The following is a 22,606-nucleotide window of genomic DNA, read 5'->3' as shown; positions in this document are numbered from 1 at the left end:
CAACAGCACAGAGCTTAGGTCAGCACACACATGTAGAACTGGCAGTATATGGTTTATGCCTTGTACGAAGGGGCAGACCTGTCAGTGATGTGTTTGGAAGACTGCACTACTGCCTACATCCCAGATTACTGCTTTGGCCATTTGGCCATGTGTGGTGCCTCACTGTTTTATAGAGTTGTTCAGGTTCAGCCTTTGAAACATTTTACTGGTGTGTTATAGATCACCTTCCAAAAATAAGGTTTTGGAAATATTCTTCAAGAAGAGCTCTGAAATTAACATATAATTTATGCTTTGCAGGTTAGTATCCACCATCTTCTAGATGTAGTGACATTACAGTTATGAAGGTTGGTCCCTTAAAGGCAATGATTTTAAAAGGGATGTGCAGAAGGGACTGAAGAAATTTTGAAGAGTGCCTTTTTTGCTAGAAATAGTTTTATATTACTGGTACATCTCTAACTGTCTAACAGAGAGGAACGCAACAGTTACTGTGTTACTGTGATTACCATCAGCATGTCCAGAAGTCTCTGAAATGAGTTTGCTATAAAGTACACACACTTTAGTGAGTGCTTTCAGGGTGCTCATTGCAGTGTAGTGAAACAGAAGAGAGGATGTGAAATTCCAATCACAATTAAATGAGTTGGATTTTTCATCTTTGAATTGATTGGAGGAATTGTAGTTTCACCCATCAGTGTGGGATTTACTGGGTGGAGCTGTCTTCCCAGAACAGCGCATGCTCCCAATCACATCATGTAGCAACAGTAGCATCTACTGACATCCAGCCCAGTTTATGATCTGTTGTTGTAGGCATTCTGGTGATTTTCAGCATACAGCTCAGCCCTGACTTTTTAATATTCTCTTTGACTTTCATTCATGCTAAAACACACTAGGTGCAAAGCTGTACTCATAACTCTAAGATCATGCAAAACAACTCTTTTCTCTGTATTCTGCCCTTTTAGTACTGCAGGGAAAGTGTTCAGACCCAATGAAGAAGATATTCTTTGTGACATCTTGGGCTGATTAAGGACTACGGTTGATAGGCTCCAAAGGAAGACATTTTTGCCAAACAAACAGTATAGATATAAGCTTTAGTAAATAAGTAGATATGAACTAAAAGGTTTTCATTGTCTTTTAAACAGGTATGTGTGGTGAACAGCTGAATATTCCTCTGAGAGAGTAAGGAGGGTCTAGCAGAGAGATGGAAATTTTACAGGGTTATTAGATCCTCCATGAATGACAATTTCTGCCTCAAAGCATCAGCAGAATTATGCAACATACTAATTAGAGATCGCTATATTAAGCAACCTGTTCATTTAAATACTGAAAGTTTTCAAAATGGATAATAAGACCACATGTGTAAGGATTTCCAAGGGTGCTATTATAATCTGTGCTTGAGAAGGGGCCAGAATGGAGGCATTGTAAGATTAAGCAACTTTTTTGCAGTTATGTAGAAAGAAAAAATTTCAATGGATTTGTCTCCAGTTAGCAAGAGCTTTAAACTAAAGATTGTATTTTTCACTTAGTTTAACCTAGTAGAAACATTACTTAATCAGTAACACTTTCAAGTAGTTACTAAACAATATTAATGCAGATATGGTGAGTTTTACTTGAGCATATTTTTTAGTACATTTTTAGGGTCATTTTAAGCTTATAATGTTGTTATTGCTCTATTAGGAAGTTGTTATTGCATAATTAGGAAGCTTCCTCAAATGAATGAGCTTTCATTTAGGTAATCAAGTAGGATAAAAAATGAGAATACAGAAATGCAATCAGTTTGAAAGTGGATGCAGCTTCTGGGTTTAAATCTAGAGCCTACTCTAACTTGACAGATCTTCCAAACTGTTGCAGTCAAGTCCATCTGTAGTAAAAGCAGCAGGACAGGAAAAGACAGCTCTCTTATTATTTTGTTTAATCTAACGTTGTTAGTTTGTGCTCCAAAGAAAGTTTAGTAGCACTGTTTCTTCAGTTTAATATTCAGAGTGTCCTCTGTTGATAAATATGATAGGGACTCACATGGGCATTGGAAATTGTGGTGCTAAAGGTAATTGATTGCTTACAACCACATATAGGATCAGTGCTAGATACAAGAAAAAAGAGGGGAGAAAAGGCCAATATGCAGAATTGGCTTCAAGACAAATGAGCAATGATTGGGTCAGTACCTCATGTGCCTTATGTAGCTGATGTGATTCAGATGCCTGGCATAGCAGACAGTAAACTATGCTGATGCTGCCTGAAACGTCCCCTTCCCTTTTAATCTTGTTTGTTTTAAGAAGTCAGCAGTTGCTTGCTGACAGTAACAGTCGGCTTACATATTTGGTCTCAATGTTGAATCTCAAATTGTTCATGCATACCCAGGATCCCGTGCCCCATTACTGCCAGCATTATGTATTTTAGGGAATCCAGAATGGCATCGAGGAATCAAAATTGCAGCACCAAAATGAGAGAAAAAAAAAATCACTGCAGCTTTCATCACTGAGTAACTGTTAATGCTAAAAACTGTTAAACGCATTAAAATCCCATTTAGCAAATAGCAGAACGTAATGAAAATTGGAACAATTCAGCATACAAATGTGGGATAATACTGAGAGGATTGTTTCTGTGTGTTAGTGCTTCTTTTTGTTCCAAGATCTGTGCTGAGAGGGAACTAGCTGTAGTTCAAAGGATAAATAAACCTTGGCCTTTTACTAGTAATTTGTTTCTTAATTTACAGATTTTTTCTCCTTAAATTGTTAGATTTTTTATTTTTTTTTATGGTTAAAGCCATCACCATTTGATATTTAATATCCTAGAGACTGGTTATCTTATTGTAAGGAAAACTCAAAAGTATGATTGCAAAATAAGCTTAAGCAATGAAGCAAAGGGAAAATAATGAAAAGCGAGATCTTATTAAAGATCTGGATAGAAACATGCATCCTTCTTTTACAATAGTTTGAAGAAACTTTTACAGACGTCCTGCTATCACGAAATTTGATTCCTTTTTCTGACTGCATAATCTGCAATGGTAGTCCCTCCAAAGTCCAGTCATATCCCCAATGATGGTAAAATTTCTGTTATTCTGAAGCTCCTATCCTAATTTCAGAAATCTTTCTTTTTTCCCCCTTACCTTTCATGTCTATCTTATTGAGAGTAGTCATAAAATTGAGTGGGAAAATATCCTGTCTTAACCTTTCCTACAGCTGCTGCAGTAGCAACAAAATATTTTTCTTGGACATTTTCTTATCCAAGGTCATCCAAATAATTATCAGGATTTTTTGGCAGCTAAAAGATAAATGACTTGGAGGAAAAAGTTTGGTTTACATTTTCCAAAGAAAATTATTTTTTAACAAAATATGTGTCATGATAGAAAGGTATTTTCTGCTCAAAAAGACTGCAAAAATAAGCTTTTTAGGTATTTCTAGTAATCAAACACTCTATTGAGATTGGTGTGTGAAAATAGAAGTTGCTGAGACTCTTGTCATGCCTTACTGAGTTCTTATGAGAATTAAACCCTCAAATCCCAATTTATTTCCCCAAATGGAAACTGTCGCGGTAAACTACATCTGTTTCACATATTACCCATAAGATTATCAAAGGACTTTTGTTGTCTTTCTCATCGTACTTGTATTTTTTCAAAATAAAAATCATGTTCATTGTTTGGCTAAACAGCTCCTGTGTCTAGCATTTACTTTTTAAGGGCAATTGTGCATGGAACAGAAAATTCTTCAACTCTGTCTTCTCTGTCATTGGGGAAACCAGGGTATATGGTAGAGAATCTCATTTTTGTTTATCATACAGACATTTTTCTTTCATACACAAAATACTTCGTCCTCCTGGACAGACCTGAAATCTTTTTCTGAGGTCAGATCTCCAGAATAAAAATATCCTATAACAAAAACCCTGTAATGTAATATTTTAGAAAGCTCAAGTAATGGTTTATAAATTTTGAAAACACTGCTTAGTGTCAAATTTGCTACGTCTATGGCTGCAATGCAAGTTGGCTCATATGGCTTGCAGGCCAGGAATAGCCTTCCATCTACTGGTACAGTACTGTGAGACTTTTAAAATCTATTTTTATCAATATGTTTCTGACCAGAGTCTCCCTCACATGATTGACAAAAGTAGTAACAAGCCTACAGATGTGTAGTTTAGGAAGAAATAGATGAATATTAAAATCTTATTTTTGAAATAGGAAAACAGAAACAAGCCACTGAATGTCACAGTAAATATTCTGTTTGTTGCATCGAGCAGCACAGCTACTTCCACCTGATTTGCTGTTTTAACTGTTCCATTTCTGTTACATCCAGGCTAAGGAGTGTTAGCATTGAAGCTGCTGATCACACTTCAGCTGGGACAAAGGTGGCATCTGCAGTGGAGTTATGTGACTGTCCCCCAGGGTATGATGGTACCTCATGTGAGGTGAGTATCATGATGTAGTCTAGATCAATTGTGCTGGCATTGTGATAGTTGTAAGCAACCAATGGCCCCGTGTTGGTAAAAAATAGCAAAAGAGCTGTCCATTCCTATTAGGAATTTGGTATGGGTTGTTTAGTTACCTTTCTTCTAGGTGGTGGTTCACTATATTCGATGATATTTGAAATCTGAAGTGATTTTTTCTCTGGCGATTTCCAAGTTATGAAAAGACATTTCTCATAATAAATAGAAAATGAATGCATTTGTACTCTTCAGCTGATTGATATTACATATGCACGAAACTATCACATTTAGAAGGAAAATGACTCTTATCTCACCTGTGCACAATAAAACCAGATGAAATTGTCTGAGTTAATGTGGTTGGGTTTCATCTTTTGTTTTCTTAGGGCTTTGCCATTTGCCTTGGAGTCTTTGAGGACTGTGTGTGTTCTTGTGAGGATTGTTTCACTTCGGTTCTGTTACAGATAATAACATACACACATGCTCAGAAAATACCCATTTTCATAACAAATTCATTAGTTCACACAGAATGTGTTCATACAAGTGTACATATGATTAACTAGCTCACATGGGCACAGCTTGAGGTAAATAGAAGCCAACAAAAAATTTTTCAAAAGCTTTGCCTTTAAGGAAATAGTTTCAAACACCAAGATGCTCTGCTTCACAAAACTACAAACAGTATGCCATTTACACAGGCACTCTAGGCATTTGCTTGTCAACTCTCTTTTTCTTTAATTTTTTCCATGCTTGTATGTGATATTTAGGGCTTTAGAGTCTACTTTCATGCCAAGTGTGGTTTCTTGTTGCTGGAGCTAGATAAACTAATGTAGAAAGAAGGCCTGAAGGAATTAATGGATATTCCTATCACTTCCAAAATGGTACAGACAGAAAAGAAACTGGAGAAGAGCATTGCCTACCTTCACTGAGAAAAAATTTTGAAGTCTGACCATTGTCTGTCTGTTCAATTATCTGAATTAAAAAGCTTCATGAAGTGTCATTGTGCTTCACACTTTATTTTACTTGTCCATTTTTTCTCTCAATTCACATTTATGTGTGATTTCCTAGACAGCAGTTGGAAAGGCGCTAATAGCAGATGTTTCAGTATCTATTTTTGTTGTAGAAGCTGAAGGACTTGGGTAGAATTCCTGTCATGGTGTTGCCGAAATTCTCCGTCCAACATTGTGTCCTTCAAGGCTAAACCTTTTCTCCAATTCAAAATAGTCCCTGAAATTTGATATATACTTCAGATCATATTCCACAATAGAAAGTACATCTATAGATAGGTGCAAATTTGAAGTCTCTATGCACATTAGTGGTCACAGACATTCTTTGATTCCTGCTGCGGCTAAGTGCTAACTGCAGACACCATATCGTAGTCCTTACCTGTACGTGGGTTTTGCTCCCAAGACTGAAGGTGATAGACTTCTTCGTGAACACACTTTTCCTGCTTCCCCTCATTGAATTTCAAAGCATTTTGAGCAGCTATATATTGGCCTATCTTACAATAACAATGATAGAGTTAAAAGTTTTAGTTTCCATGTCTTTATTCACTAAATTAGTTTCTCAGGAGTGTTGTAGCATGATATGCATTGAACAGTTACATTTGATAGAAAAAATAGGGACATATTTTGGTGTTCTGAGTAACAAGGACAAGCAAAAAAAAAAAAACCAACAAAAACCAAAAAACCCCCACCAAACAGTGAAGTTTTAGATTTCCAGACAAACTAGCAGTTGAGAAAGTATGGAAAAATAAATTGAAAATATGGATTTCTTTAGAATACTATATTGTTATATTTGTGTCTTCTGAATACTTTTGTCCTTGTCCCACACTTTGCTTCTTCCGGTTTCAGCCTAGCAGAGTTTCATTTTTATTGATTTTGTGGAGGTTTTCAGTTTCATTTTATCTTCTTCATTTAAGTTAATGTGTGTGTGTGTTTCCTGCATAATGATGTTTTGGTACCTAGCATAGATGCTGCAGCACTAAAAGAAGCCATTATTTACTTGTTTTCTTGCTATGAATGTTTTGGCACAATCAATCTTCAGGAGACAACCAATCCCATTTAAAATATACTGTATCTTGTGAGATTGTTCCATTACACAAATTTGGAATTCATTTTCAACAAGATTCTAGTCAAATCAAATTGTTACTCTTTTGTTAGTATATCTGAGAAATGAGCACAGAATTTCATGAGCATAGATAAAGCAGATCAAGTTTTAAATTTCAAATACCAATTGGACAAATTTGTGATAGTTTGATTGTTCTACTCACGTGAATCTTCTGGCCTTTATTTGCCAACATCCTCATATTTGATTACTCTTCCCCACCAGATTTGTTCCCTTTATATCTATGCTTTTATTTCCTCTGTGGAAGAAGTTGAGTTTGACTAACATCACTATGATGGCCAAGAACTTTCCCAACTCTGAATGTTACCTCATTTCTTTTGTTAATATCCCAATCTATAATCTTTTATTTCAGTTTTGTTTTAAGCCTTGCAGTTGATATTCTATGTCTAAACCCTTAGAATTAGTGACTTCTGGAGCCTTCCTTTGTACAGGATCATGTGCATGAGATCATTCTTTTCATAGTCACCAAAAGAGGGAAAACGTTTATAGATTTATACAGAAAAAAGCTTAGGCAATTGTATCTCATGTTACAAGGAGGAGAGGGAAAGGCAATTTCTTTTACCCCATTTTTCTTTTTTTTGATTTTATAGCTCTGAATTTTAATTTTTAGTATTTACAGGGTTTGTTAGGACTGTCTAACCAAGAATTAAAAAAAAGTTAAAAATAAGGCTATTGTTTCAGGTTTTGGGTTTTTTTTTTTAAAGAATCATTTAAATCCCTCTTCAAATTTCTTTCACATTTTGCAGGAGTAAGACATAAAGAGACATCATCTTCCTTTTTATAAAGGAAAATCGTCTTGATATCTTTTTTGAAAGTGTATGTGAAGGGGTTTTCTTTATTAAATGATACGTTTAGTATTCTATCACCTCAAAACTTTCTTTTAGTATTAGCCAGGTGCTTTTGAAGGTCAACACTCTGTCATGAAGCTTTTATTACGCAAAATCCTTGGATCACATGAGCATTCTCATTGAAGAAAGATGATTTGCAAAAACTATAAAGCCATTTGTGAGATATATAGTAAGAAAGTCTGCTGCTTGACAACTTATTATGAAGAAATGGAATAGATGAAATTTTCACTGATGAATCACAGTTGTACGATGTCACCTTTCCTAAGAAAAAACTGTCCATGCATTTAATATTGATCTGAATCTAGCATTGAAAAAAATAAAAGATCACAGCAATTTCTTAAAGGGAAATGACTATACTTTATATTTAAGAAGCACAATTTGTAAATAAAAGGATGGCTTTGGTTTTAGCCTGTGCTTTAATTCAGAGTAGTCTTTCATTAGACTCCAAACAAGAAAGACTAAATGGTATTTTAATTGCTCTTTGCAGCTGAACTTCTGAGAAGGTTTTTGTTGTTTTGGGGTTTTGTTCCCTCTTTCTCTCTCCTTCAGCATTTTGTCTTGTGGCTATGTTTCAATCTGTAGCTCTTGCTTTGATGCCATCATATTTCAGTTCTTCATTTCTCTGCTTTATTTTACCATTTCAGAAAAATGTTCAAGTTAAGGATTCATCTAGTCTCACATCTGCCAATAAGGCTAAGGTCAGTGCAAAGCCATAGCACCAGGAAGAACAGCTTTCTAGAGAAATTATGGTATTTATTAGTCTGACAATTATGTTTTTGTGCGTGCAAGTATCAAACTAAAAAAAAATATTTTTTAAATCCCATTCATTTCTTTGTTCAATTGAAAGTTTAATTTTTTTATCTAATTTATCTTACAGTCTTGCTGGCCTCAACACAGGCGTGTGAATGGCACAATTTTTGATGGAGTCTGTGAACCATGTACATGCTTTGGTCATGCAGAATCGTGTGATGATATCACAGGAGAGTGCCTGGTAAGTGTCACTACAGGAAACTGAATGAACATGGCCAACATCAATTCAATACATCTGTGCAACTGAATTAAGGACCTCTGAGACCTGAAATACTCAAGAAGCAAGGCAGCTATTAACAGACAAGATCATTATGTTGAACTGTTGCTGAAGTTAAGGATACCCTCATACCAAGATATGGTAGCTTCTACAGTTAAACAAAAAGAATTTTTTATTTACATAGGATTTATGTTTTGAAATAGGATCAATAGGATCAACAAGGTGTGGCATGCAGAAAGCAGCAAATATTGCAGTATTCTTCCATTCAAGATTTATCTCCCCTTCCCATATGTCTCCTGCAGCATATTCAATTTATAGCATGTAGCAAGTAACTTTGTAAATTGTATTCTAGTATGACAAGAAGATACTGTTAATGGCTTCCTTCACCTAAATTACTACTAAATCTTGAAGAAACAATAAATTGTACTTTAAAAAAGAATGAAAGCATATGATTTGGGTTTGGTGGGTTTTGTTTTTTTGTTTGTTGGTTTGTTGGTTTTTTTTTTGTAAGCTATGGAGATTTTATGTCGTTACCTACTAATTCAGCAGTTAAATCTGTGATTATCCATAGCAAGCCTACCAGCACACCACTATTCTCAGCCTATTCAGTAGCCTTTTGGAATGGGTAAATTATGCTAAGTAGAATTCTCTGATTAACTGAAGGGCATTTTTAGTTTTATATTGTCTGACATGGCGTGAAGCTTGAAACAACGTGTCTCATTTCATTAGTCTTGCAGAAATAGAATTTAAGCTAGTGCCAATTTAGTGGGATATCATTCTCTCATTTCCCTGCAGATTTTCAAGTAGACTCTGTATTGTGCATGTTTCTAAATGTTTCCTCTTGTTTTCTAAGCTGCTAGGAAAAATCCAAAATTAAAACACAGGCTTTTTTCAATATAATTTGGCACTTATAATTATCACTCTTCTTCCTGTTTTGCCCATAGAAAATGTTTAATTGCAATGCAGTGCAAAACAAGATATCCTTAATGTGTGGATCAGTGAATTTTTCAAATTGCTTTTTCATGAATAGAAGCTTAAAATGATTCTAAATTTAATTATACTCTAAGGCTGAAAGAACTGCCTAGGATGAAAAATGTGTTTGACATGGCAGTCATGTTTTGAATCTTTCCATTATATGCAATGAAAATGTTTATCACTAGGGTAATATGGATTTGTGTTTCTCAACAAAGATAAAATTTACTACATTAACGACCATAGCCTCTAACTATAATGTCTATAACATCAGGGTGGGATAAAATCAATTACAGAAAATAAAGGGAAGGGAGAATCCTGTTTAAGGTATATCAGAACAATTGACTATTTTGCTTAGGGGTGCATAGCCAGATATGAGGTCTGCAGTTACTTGGTTCTTTGTCTTGCAGTTTTAGCCCTTTCACAAGTTTCCCTTCATTTTTGCCTGTAGCACCAGCCTGGGTATGAGAAAAGGCCAGGTAGTTGCATATTGTAGTGTTTCGGCACTTTTCAGCGGATGTGAACTACTGACTGAGACAGTAGAGCTCCCCCTTCTGTTGTTTCAAGGCAGCTGGTGTAAAGGTGACAGTGCTGACAAGGAAGTGGAAAATAACCAGTTGAAAATGTACTTGAATCTGTATGCGCTATCAAGCACTCTGTATTTTATGAGCTCTGTCTGAACTTATACTAGAGCATGCTATAAAGAAGAGGCGTTCAGGGAGCTTAAAATCAGTTCTGGATTTTCTTGCAGCTTTCTTTGAAAACACTGTAAGTGAAGTTAGATCAGTTAGTATCTATGCAGGCTATTAAATGCTGCTATTCACTTTGGATCATAAATCTTTTGAAGTAAAAGAGAGAGAGAAGTCTGAATGCTGAAAAAGAGAAATGTTTCACATCAAAGACAGTCTTTCTATTGAGGTTTACGCAGCCTTTTGGCCTCCTTATTATTATTCATGGTGTTTTTTCAGTAATACAACAGACAATTTAGGCACCTAATTTACTGATATGATACTTCTTTTTGCTCTTCCTTAGCTTTGAAATGTAGTTGAAAAGCAGCTGAAATATGTTTTTGACTCATGATAAAAGCTCAAATCATCTGCTGCGATATAAGCCTCTATAAAAAGCTCATTTTACTGCATATCTTGCACTAACCTGCAAGGCCTTTGATCCCCACAGCAACCATATAGAGAGCTGCATGATACGTCATTCTCATTACCATTGTGATATACATAACTGCTTTGGTACATAGGTCAGGTTCTAACATTCAGAAATACTCTTTTGTAGTGTTACACACAAGTTTTTAGAGTAGCTTTAGGAGACTGGGTAAATCTAAACCTTGTAAGAAGGTGTTCATTACAGAAGCGACAAAATGTCTCCACCCCTCTTCATATACACGATATACCCCTCTACATATACACAGTAAAAAAAAAATGATCCTAAGTTAAGTGCAGTATAGGTTATACCACAGGTAAAAAAGCACGTGAAGCCTCTGCAACATCTTGATTGCATTTGTAACACCAGAAAAGGGAATTGTTCATGTAATCTTGACATTATGGTAGTTTGAAAATGCCAGAAGAACATATTCACGCTTCCAAAGTTGTAATACCATTGTCTGGTCTAGGTGACTGGGGAGTGTACTAAAATAGGCATCTAGGCTTATCCTTTGCCTTCTTTAGTTGGCTTAAACGAGTAGCTTCCCTGCTTGTCTCTGTGACAGATACCCTGAGAAAGGGCAGCAATGTGCCCGAGGCAATATCTTGGACTCAGTTGTACTCCCTGATTAAAGTTTTATTTTAATCACTAGTCTTCTATTCATACTGTTCCTTTACATATTCATATACACTCAACTGCATATGCAGCTAAGCAGGAGTTGTTTTCAGTGTGAATTTAGGGTTCCTTGATACGGGGCATAAAGATGCTAATTTGGTTTCTTCCCTGGGGGGGGAGAGCTGACTCAGTGGAAAACACACTCTGGGGCATCAGCAATAAAGTCTTCGGGCAATAAGGTTTGATTTGTACATAAAATTCTGGTCAAAAATAAATTTCATGGGTTTACTTCCTCAGAGGTTGCCTAAGAGAAGTTTTATGGTGTTTGGAAATAAAAGAGGTCCAGAAAATTGATGAATTCAAGATAGTTTGAGATCCAGTATCTGGAACTTGAAAGCATATTGTTCATGGCCACAAAGCCTATGGATCTGTGGAACAGGGCATTGATTTTACCAAAACCATTCTATCACTGTGTTGCAACAAAATATATTTTGAAGGAAATAAAAAGAAAGCCTGTATAATGTACTGAGCGTGTTAGGGACAGTTGATCATGATCATCTTTATACCCAGACTTATGACACAAAAAATAATTGATCCTACAAACATCAAATTAAAACTTCATAGGTTTAAGCATATTTTTAGGCAACAATCATAGTGTAATTAGACATTACTCAAACTAGAGAATGCTCAAAACTTTGCTGTATAGTTGGCAATTTTAAAAATTAGATTCAACCAATTGTTATAAAGAAAACACAATTTTTTCATGAGTACTGATAATGTCTTTATAAAAGCTAATAACTCATCTACTTCAGTAATTACAGTGATCTGTAAATTTGGCAAATTAGCACAAAGTTTAATGCACCACTGAGCACAACAGGCAAATTATGTCACATGTACGTACTACATAGTCCTTGTTCTTTGTCCTGCAAAATCCAGCCTGGCTCAGGGTGAACAGTATAGGACCATACAAGATAATAATTTCTCAGTTAAAGTCTAACATATACACAGTGCAACACGTGCTCAGATTTTGATATGTATGGGGTTCTTTTTTGGTTTTAAATTTATTGATTCATGGTGAGTAAGCTGATACAGAGAACTGGATTGAGGAGAATTAGACACAGTACATGGAAATGACTGATGTTAGAGTTTCAGAAAATAATTCATCAAAGAAAAGGTCAGCTCTTTGTAACATGAATTATTTTTCTACAAAATTGAAGGTTTTGGAGTTTTTACTTTAAAAAAAGCAGAAGTTGCAAATACCACTCTGTAAGAGATGCATGGTTTTAAAATAGTATGTTAGCTCCTCTCACTTTAATAACATCCTTGACATATAAGCTGTTCATATTCTTCAAAAACATTAAGGTATGTCTGCGCTTATTTAAAGCTAAACTCCACACAAAAGGAGAATCCATTATTTTTCAGAAAAAGTACAAATAATTTGACATGATGCCTTAAAAAAAGTTGCATTGCAAAGGATCTTTCTTTTGAAACACTTAAATTATTTTTGTTACATCTTTCAAAAGCGTATCTTTGTGTTCCCAGCTACTTTTTCAGTATGACCAGCAGGTGCTTTTTGACTGACAGCACTTGAAGTAACAACCAAACGAGCTTAAGTGACTTAATGAAGTAGAATTTAAACCAGCTGATGGTTCTAAAGCCATAATTTTATTTGACTTAGTCTCAATAGTTGGTATTAGCTCACAATCTATCAAATAGGTGAAAATATTATATTGTGACTAATACTTTCATTTCAAAGATATGCTGATTGTATACAAAAGCGATAGGAATGCACCCTTTAAAACAGCAAATGGCATTTCAGGAGACATGGGCTTTTTGACTGAGAAGGGTATTCATAGAAAGATAGAATAGTTAGGGTTGGAAAGGCCCTTAAGATCATCTAGTTCCAACCCCCCTGCCATGGACAGGGACGCCACACACTGGACCATGTTCAGGTGTTTCTTCAGCTGCCCAAATGTATGGTACTGGCTACGCAAAGCACAAGGCAAAAAAAAATGTTACACAAATCATTGCAATCCTGGAAAGTCATGAGGAAGAAATCAGTGTTCCTTAGAATAGTGCAATTTTCTTTATCCTTAGTAAGGATACATTATGTCTCTCAGTCTGTAAGTCTGTTAAACATAGTACCAAATGCATGACTTATTAAAATGGGAAAACAATTTTTAAGTGTTCTTAAAAATATTTAAAGTTAAAATATAAGTTTGGAAATACCTACACCTTTAAAAAAACCAAAACAAAACAAAACAAAAATCCACAGAACCCTCAAGAATTCTTATGCAGCAGCTTGGGTGAAACAGATTCTAGATTTGATCTGGCCCATTGTCTAAATCAGGTCAGAACACACCCCACGAAATAAAATCTCCCTCCTGGTTTACATTGTGGCCTTTTCAAGTTGCCATGTATGTTTTCAATATATACCCAAACACATCAATTTGGCATTTAAGAGCCAAAGTAATTTCTCCTGCTTTTTTCTGTTTTTACACTGTAAAAGGGCTACACTTGGGTATCTTGTGGCAAATAACAGTGAAAAGAATAGCGTGGTGTGCCAAAATGTGGTAAAAATGAGGAAAGAGTTTAAGCTAGAAAACTAATTTGCTGATCCTATCATAGATCCTGCCAAATTAGTTAGAATTTCTAGATCTTATATAGTGAGGGGGAAAGAAGAGTAGAAGGGGTAATTAGTCTTTAAAGCTTGGTTCTTGCATGTTACCATGGGAAAACTATTCTCAGAGGACCAATTTCCATTTTTCCAAAAGATCACTGAATTTGAGATTAGCCAAGGGTTATATACAAATATGGAGATCTAGTGCTGCTGGTTTTATATTGGATGTTTCATATGCTAAGGTAAACTGTCTCTTGTATTATGAAAGCTGGTCACATGGAGGAACATAAATTGCTGGATAGGGCCTTATATACAGTATCCTCATCCTTGTTTCTACTCATAACATAGAGCATGGATGGTATTCTAGAAACATGCATTAAGTAATTCAGGCTTTGCTATCTTCACAAACATATTTAGTATACTTCTAGCCATATACCTAGTAAAATGAGCTGAAGCACTTAGATGTGAAAGGTAATAATCTATTTTTTATAAATTACATAGTCTGGGCTGTATTTCTGGGAGAAACATCTGAAAACTGTCACAAAATATGGCCTCTTGTAAGACTTCAATACTAAACCTGGTTTGTGCTGCTGTGAAGGCTGGTTTACTTTAAGCTAGCTAAAGCAATAGTGCAGCTGTTGTATGGTGGAAAGATAAAGGTCTGCAGTTAAATATTCTTTGGGTTTTACATAAAGAGCAATTATCTAAAACCCCACAAAATACCTGATGCATACGAAGTATTCTTTGTGGAAGCTAACCTCTAAAACTTTCTCAAACAGCAGCAGAAGGTTAGAATATATGTTGCAGACCTCTTACAATCCTCTTGAGAGGATGGATAGGTGAATGACCTTTAAGGATTTTTCCATATATAAGTTCTCTAATCGTGAATTTGTGCTTTTCATTTTATGTTTAGGACTGCAAACACAACACAGGTGGTTCATATTGTGATAGATGTCTTCCTGGCTTCTATGGTGATCCTACTAAAGGGACAGCTGAAGATTGTCTGTTGTGTGCTTGCCCCCTAAATATACCGTCCAACAAGTAAGATGCATCTTTATTGTGTATTACACTTTTTTACTTAGTAAGTTGCATACCTTTTTAATTTATACTTCTGCATGTACACTTAAGATTATTTTTTGTTTTATTCAATAATATGTCCTGCAATGTAAATTTCTGGGTTTTTATGTAATCACAAAGAGCACTTAGCTTCCCAGAGAGGCAAAGGTCAAGAAAAAGACTGGGTGAGACTAGTCTAGAAAGAACAACAGATTTTGGATGACTGCTCTTTGAATCAAAAACTAGTGTTCATTTTTCTGTTCTCCTTAAGAGTCTTCTAGTTTTAAAGCTAAGTTTACAAATTCGACAAGTCAGATTTTTTTAATAATTGAATTTTAAATCAGTTCATGTTGATCAAATAAAATAGTGATTTCTTCTGCTTTAATTTTCCTTTTCTTCTGGTCAACCTTCATTTGATTTATTTGGAGTCTGAATTCAGCCTTAGATCTTGCAAGTGAACATATTTTCTCAGCGTATCTTGGAAAAATCACTCTGAATTTGTTTTTTTAAATAAAAAGAATGGTGAAAAATTAATCAAAACTCTAAGAACAAAAGTCTCCTTCATTATGAAAGCTTTTATGTGCTACTTGCCTACCCATAATTAATAGACGGAATAGCTTGAGTATTTTTTCATTTGCTTTATCTCAGTTATGACCTGGAAAATAACAATATTAAAATAATTTTACATGATGTAGTTGAAGAAAATTGTTCTGAATCTTGTTTGGTAATCTTTTCTTATGCATATAAAAATAATGGAATTTACAAGTATCAGTTCAAATTAGCTCATTTGGTTTGTGACATCCAGCATGGATTTAGAGCAAAGGAGCCCTGGTGCAAGTAGCACATGTCCAGGTTACGCAGAAGAGGTGGTGTGGTGCAACACATGCAATAACAGCTCAGGAACTGTTCAGCTGCAATAACAGCTCAGGAACAGATCAGGAACTGTTCAGTATGTGTCTGATATGTTTGCAGTGATAAATAATGTTTGCCCAAATTCCAACACAAATTGGATGTGGTTCCCTTCCGAAAAGAACTATCATTAGTCCATATAAGCATTTCAGAAGGATTGTAGGATTGTACTGAAAGACTGTAATCTACTCACAGAGGCTGCCTTATTCCAAGCTCTTCACACAGCTTTAAAGCTTTAAGCTTAGGTTGCTATAGGAGCTGACAAAGGCACTGGAGTAATTTTTTTTCTCTCTCTTTAGCTTTGCGTCTTCTATTTTGCCCCATTTTTCCTTGAAACAGATTTTATCTATGAAATGTACTTTACTATTTAAGAGTATAAAGAGCATTTTGTAAGGTTTACAGGGCTCTGAGAGGGAGCTCTGCAACATGCAAGTAAAGAAGAGAGCATAATCTGAGTGGCAGTGTGCCAGTAAGGCATAGGTGAACCAGATTCTGCTCTTCAGTAGTTCAGGCAAATGCTGTTGCCTGAACAGTGAATAGTGGCAGTGTCATTTTAAAATTGCACTGATCTAGGTAAGAATCATTTAAGCATTTATCAGCAGAAATTCCAGTGGATTGTAGAATGTGAGCTTGCCTTCCTGCTAGCACAGCTCTTCAGTTGTTATATATTATATCTGCTGCTTAGGCATGTTTCCTCTGCTTATCCTCATTGCTTTCACATACTTAGTACTTCCTTGCACAGTTAATTAATTAACTTTCTCTTATTTGAGAACACTGTACTGACAAAACTGGAAAAACACTGTCACATTTATTTCTTGTGCAGATGCGTAACAAACAAGTCAAATAGACTGAATTTAGGTTTTTTTATTACATATTCATTAGAGTTCTGTCTGCTTTACTTTCCTTTTTTTTGAAGTTAAAAAAGAGAGCCCTCTTTTTACTATTTAGTTTCCTTTAAAAATACAGCTATGCGATACAGATGTAGTATATGTCATGTTATTGCAGAATAACCTAACAAGTGACTGATTTATGTACAGATAATTATTAATAGCTGTCTATAGATTTCAATTCCTTTAATATACAATTCCTGAGATGGTGTGAGAAGACATCTGTAGGTATCAAGCTTAATACTAAGTTCCTGGTACATGGAGAATATTGTCCTTGTAATGAGCCTCTGAGATATATTTCTGTTAAATTTGTTTTGTCTTTTACAGCAGTGTCATTTCTTTCTGATGCTTATAATGGTTGCCATCAGTGTTTTCACAGTATCTGAGTCTTTTTCTTTGCAGTGCCACATAAGATGGAGAACTATTCTAACCGTTTTAGAAACATGGTGGTGATGGTGGTGTTCTGTAGTTAACTTAAGCTGATTTAACTGCTTCTCATTCCCTCTCCTATTTTCTAATGGCAGCAGTTTCCATATACAGTCATTGAAGCAAATCGTAAAACTGCTTCTGAAGCACAGCAGTGATAAGTGGCTTGCCATATGTCAGAAAAGAATGCTTGGAAAAATCAGGGAACTAAAATTGTCTAAGCTTGTCTTCTGGATCCTGGGCTATATTTTCCTCATTTTTCATGTATCTCCATATTTTCACTTATATAATGCAAATTAGATCAATATCCATATTACAAATGGCATATGTAATGCAATTCTTCATCTTACCTCTTCTCATTAACTCTTACAAACTATTCTAACATCTTAGTCTTTAAGGAGTTTCAAATAAACTGTTTCCCCCCCCCCCCCCCCCCTAGAAATTATCAGAGATACTATTATATAATACTTTCTACCAAATGTAGATGGCTGGGATAATTACTGCTTTTCATAGAATCAGAGAATCATAGAATAGTTAGGGATGGAAAGGACCTTAAGATCATCAAGTTCCAGCCACCCTGCCATGGGCAGGGACACCACACACTAAACCATGTCACCCAAGGCCTCATCCAACCTGGTCTTGAGCACTGCCAGGGATGGAGCATTCACAGCTTCCTTGGGCAACCCATTCCAGTGCCTCACCACCCTAACAGGAAAGAATTTCCTCCTTATATCCAATCTAAACTTCCCCTGTTTAAGTTTTAACCCATTACCCCTTGTCCTGTCACTAGAGTCCCTAATGAAGAGTCCCTTTCCAGCATCCCTATAGGCCCCCTTCAGATACTGGAAGGCTGCTATGAGGTCTCCACGCAGCCTTCTCTTCTCCAGGCTGAACAGCCCCAACTTCCTCAGCCTGTCTTCATACGGGAGGTGTGGCAATAAATTTAATATGGATGATGAGGACCCTGACAGGGATGTTTTATCACTGGAAATGGGAGCTAGAAGATAACTCGCTCAGCCTGGGAAGGCCACAAGTAAACTCGTAACATGTGAACTGGGAATTTGGGATGGTCTTAGATTTTTGTTGCTTCCTATGAAAATTAAATAAAATCACAAATTTATTCCAAAGAGATGGCTTTTATAACAGAGTTGTAAGCCTTCAGGAAGCCCTGTCTCCCAACATAGACCTATTACATATATACCCTTAATTGTGTCTTTATTCTTGTTCCATGTCTGACTGGTCTTAATGTTGTGACGTTATATTGTTACCTTCAGTAAAAACTGAAATGACTGATTATGAATCAAAAGGGACTAACATTTTTTTGAAGCTTGCTTTGGCAGATCAATACATATTGTTCATTGATATTTACCACTAGTGAGTAATGAGATTCTAAATAATCAGGAAGATAAATTCCCCTCACCCTGCTATGATGTATAACCTTTATAATATGTAGATGGGAATTCCTCAATGTATTAATGTTTACTGATATGTGGACTGACTATTAAGTCAGAGAAAGAATCAAAGGATGCTAGGTCTGAGCATGATCCTTAAAACATGGAAATTCTGCTATTCATTATTATTTCCTAGTAATATTAAATATTATTATTGTATTTAAAATTTATGCAGTTGAATTCAGAGCTCTTGACTGAACTGTGGTACAGTCTATCTTGTGCAATGCTATTATGAGCTGTGATAACGTCTCCCCACTTTCCCATGAAGCTTTTAGAAAGAGTGAGGCTGAAAGTGACAACCAGGATCTTATCTGAAGTCAGGTGCTGCTGATTAGATTCAATGATAATCCGTGCCTCAGTAGAAAATTACTTTCATTGCCGTTTAAAAATATAACAAACAATTATTGTTTCTTCAACTGGCTCTTCGTGCATTTGTGAATATATTCTTAATTGAACAGCATTGCAAAATAACAATAACATAATCCTCATGGGGTAGAGGAAAATCCCAATACCTGTCGAAGTTTACTGGACCTGACCCTCCCACGTTTTTCTTACTGATCTCCTGTCTGTGGGATAACTTGCCCCATGACAGGCATGGTATTTTTAAATGGAAATAGTCTATAACAAACAGTATAAAGAGTAACTGATGTCAGATCATAAGAACGATGACTCTTGAAAGTGGAGTTCAATCACCAGCAAGTAATCAGGTTACATGATACTAGTAAGGTTTTTCTGTCTTCCCTGTGCCTCCTCTTTTCCAGCAACTTTCGTCCTATATCCTGCTTTAGTTTATCCATGATCAGATTATGTCAATTTGTCATTACTGTTGTCTGAACTTTTACCTTTAACCTATCTTCCTTCTGATCTTTGTTAGAGCAGTTATATTCCTTCTCAACTTCTGTTTTCCTGGTTTACAAAAGGTAAGTGTAGTGTCATCTTTTCAGATAGGTACTATGCACCTGGGCCCATTATGTGTTTTTTTTTTTTTCTTCTCTTCTCTTTTTCCCTATTTGGATGAACAGAATCGATTACCACTATTTGATGAGACCCTATAAAGGTGCTCATATGTCTCTTTCTCTAAAAATCATTCCAGAATGACAGAACAACAGGTTGGCTCTTCTCTGTGAGGTATCTTTTAGAGTGTCAGGAGATTTCCTCACAAAAGTGTGTTAAGGGAGAAAGAATATGGAAAGCAAAGTGCTAAACAGTTCAGAGGTAAATGTAGACATTGAGGTGGAGCTTGTAAATGCCTATTGTATCCTTATTTATATTAAAAAAAACTCCACCAACAGCTAAAAATAAGTAGAGCATAGCAAAGAGGTAAACCTTTCTACATTGCAAGCTATTCTTAAACTTCAGCATGCCTGTCTGGCGTGTTGCTTGAGGTCAGTGGCACTCAATTTACTCAAATGCACTCCCTGGGAAGCGCCACCAGATATTTCCCTTTTCACCCATCCTCTTTCTTGTTCACTGGCTTGTTTCACAGCTGATTATACACAAAGTTAACTGAGCTTTCAAATCAGTTGTCCTTCAGAAAGATTTATATAGAGGCTGCATTATGGCATAGATTGTTTTGCCAGGCCCTCAGGGGCACAAACAAACTGCTGTACATTCCTGCCTTTCTAATGGTATCCAGAGCACGTGGTGGCAGGCTCAAGTCCCATAATAACAGGCTATTGGGATGCTGCCATCCGTTACTCTATATTCAGTGTCACAGAAATAGCAGAGTCATTCCAAATTCAATTTGCTGGAGTGAAACTTAAACCACATGTTCTAGACCAGAATCATTTTGCCTGGGCACTGTTTTGCAAATTAGTGATCTCTGAAGTAGGAAGAGAGCTATGCTGTTAACCATCTTTTCTTTATGCTTCCTCTTTGTCCCTCTTCTTACCCAATATCAACAACACAGCTTTAGCCCGACATGCCATTTTGACCGAAGTCGTGGATTAATATGTGATGAATGCCCAACTGGGTATGTGGGACCACGCTGTGAAAGGTAAGCAAGCACCGTGCTTTTAACCATATGAGATCTGAATTAAAACTGTTGATCACATGGAACTGCTCTACCTTTTTATTACTTCCTGTGCATCCTCCTCTGATATTACGTCCCTTCTTTTGTATAGTTCCAGTGCTTGTTTTGTTACTTTATGGTAAAGTACAAAGCTTCCAAGTGTCATTTGATTAGAAGACTTTTTTAAAAATGATTCCTCTAGCTTTTCTGGCACTCTCCTGACATTTTTATGATTACTTTGTCTCTGTTGCCGTTTGAATGTTTAGAGCATGGTGAATCAAATATGCAATAAATTACTGATGTCTCTTTTAGAGAAGTTAATATGCAGTGAAAATACAGTTCTCCCAATAAGTTATTTGTTGATTTCAGTTATTTTTAAGAAGAATATTTTACATTTTTATTGCTTCTAGTTTCCCATTGCAGTCTTTATTTAGCAAGTAGAACAAGCTAGGTTTTAATGACAAAGGAGATAATTTTTGTCAAATACATAGAAAAGCTCAATATATATTTCTTACAGTTATTAATACCTATACAAAAGACAAATAAAATTTGTCTTTGGCTGTGACAGGTCTGAGTGACATGTTAGTAGTGAGAAAGTTCTCCCCCTTCTTATATCCTGTTATTCTGTATGAAAAATTTAAATGAAACAGAAGGCTAGTGTGAGTGTTGGTGCTAAGCTCCCACAAATCCACTTCCACAGCAAGTGAGAGTGCAAAGACAGGGGATATCATCACTGTGCCTGTCCACCTTTGGTCCCTTGGTATTTCACATGGATGGAACAGCTTTCAGGAGTAGTTAGTGTGCCAGGGTGCCTCTCCTACTTGTTTGGATGTTGTGATGAATCAGCATTGGCTTTAGTTCCGTGATCCCAGTCACCTGTAACCCTGAAAATGACACCTTTGTAAGAGGGACTGGAGAAGCCTGATAACTAACATCTGGCTACAATTATTTACCCCATGAAAGGCCATGAAAACATGGCACTTTTGTTTCTTAGGAGGCTTTTGCCGTTTGGCGCTTCCATGAGCTGCTCGCAGCATTTTCCATTGTAAACTCTAAAAAAAAGAGTAAGGCTTCTGAATGAAAACTTACAATATTCAGGCCGGGCTGAGGAAAAGCAAGAATCAAGGAAGAACCAACCAGAAAAGCAGGAACCTGTCCATATGCTGTGAATGGCCCTCTAGGCCTGTCTTTCCAATTTACATTTACAGCTACTTCCTTTTAAACCCCCTGTTGTGATATATCTGTCCTAAAGTAAGAGTGCAGACTGTCACCTGTTTCTACCCATCATCACTGAGTCTGCCCTGCTGCGTGCTATTTCTGCCTGTCTTTTCCTGTCTGTCTTGGAAGTCATCACCTCCTTTCAGCTAGTGGTCTGTGAAGTTAATGATGGAAGGAATAAATCACATCAAGAGCACTTTGGTGGCAGTTTGTCAATGTTAGGTCATTGACAGCTTCCATTAGCAACAAGTGCTATTTCTGAGTGGAGCACAGGCTGTAGATCCAGTAGGACAGAATCTGAATAAATGTCAGGCTTAGATTTTAGCCTGATTTCCTAAGGAAATAAGGCTAGTGTGATCTTTTTGTGCATGTCTGTCTGCCTGCAAAGATATTTGAATTTCTAGGTCAGTTTCAACCAAATTTAACAGAAGGGTAGGAGGTCTCAAAGATAATTGTTCCTGAAGGTTTTATTAAAAAGAAGTGGCTCAATAGAGGTTAATAAATCAGGACACCTCATAGCTAAGGGGGAGAATACTGTGTGTACTCACACCTGATTAAACAGCAGAGAATACATGAGAGAGAGAGAGAATGAGAGAGATTATTAAATGATCTGTCCATAAGAAAACTTTCACAGGGCAAGGAAAAAGCACTGCAGTTGCCTGAGGGATTACTCCCTGCTGAATAGCAACATCCTGCATCAAATAATCAGCCCTTAGCCTTGTAACAATGAGATATAAATCTATTGGAAATTAGGCCATTAATTCCAATGCCCATGGAACTATTTGCTTTTAATTGTAGCAAGTTGCTTGGAAATACCCACAGCTGTCAATAATAATGAACAGGAGGAAGCATGTTGCTTTTGCTATTAATAGTCATTGTATAA

The 22,606-nt window shown here is 36.2% G+C and overlaps 1 protein-coding gene across 6 annotated transcripts in view; it reads left to right on the top strand.

Annotated features, from left to right (window-relative positions):
- The window catches only part of LAMA2 (laminin subunit alpha 2), a 368,512-nt gene that overhangs the window by 204,013 nt on the left and 141,893 nt on the right, over window positions 1-22,606 (top strand). For all 6 annotated transcript variants that reach the window (XM_061474973.1, XM_061474970.1, XM_061474968.1 and 3 more), the window contains exons 15-18: window positions 4,281-4,392; window positions 8,257-8,370; window positions 14,679-14,806; window positions 20,404-20,490. In XM_061474973.1, the coding sequence (XP_061330957.1) occupies window positions 4,281-4,392; window positions 8,257-8,370; window positions 14,679-14,806; window positions 20,404-20,490 (441 nt within the window). The remainder of the gene's footprint in view (window positions 1-4,280; window positions 4,393-8,256; window positions 8,371-14,678; window positions 14,807-20,403; window positions 20,491-22,606) is intronic.

Source organism: Pezoporus flaviventris, unplaced genomic scaffold (genome assembly GCF_033815535.1).
Source record: "Pezoporus flaviventris isolate CSIRO_AGI_PZ_B2104156 unplaced genomic scaffold, CSIRO_AGI_Pfla_v1 ptg000081l, whole genome shotgun sequence".
Lineage (NCBI taxonomy): Eukaryota > Metazoa > Chordata > Aves > Psittaciformes > Psittacidae > Pezoporus > Pezoporus flaviventris.
The sequence above is the reverse complement of the archived record's forward strand: the minus strand, read 5'-3'. Positions and strand labels throughout refer to the sequence as shown.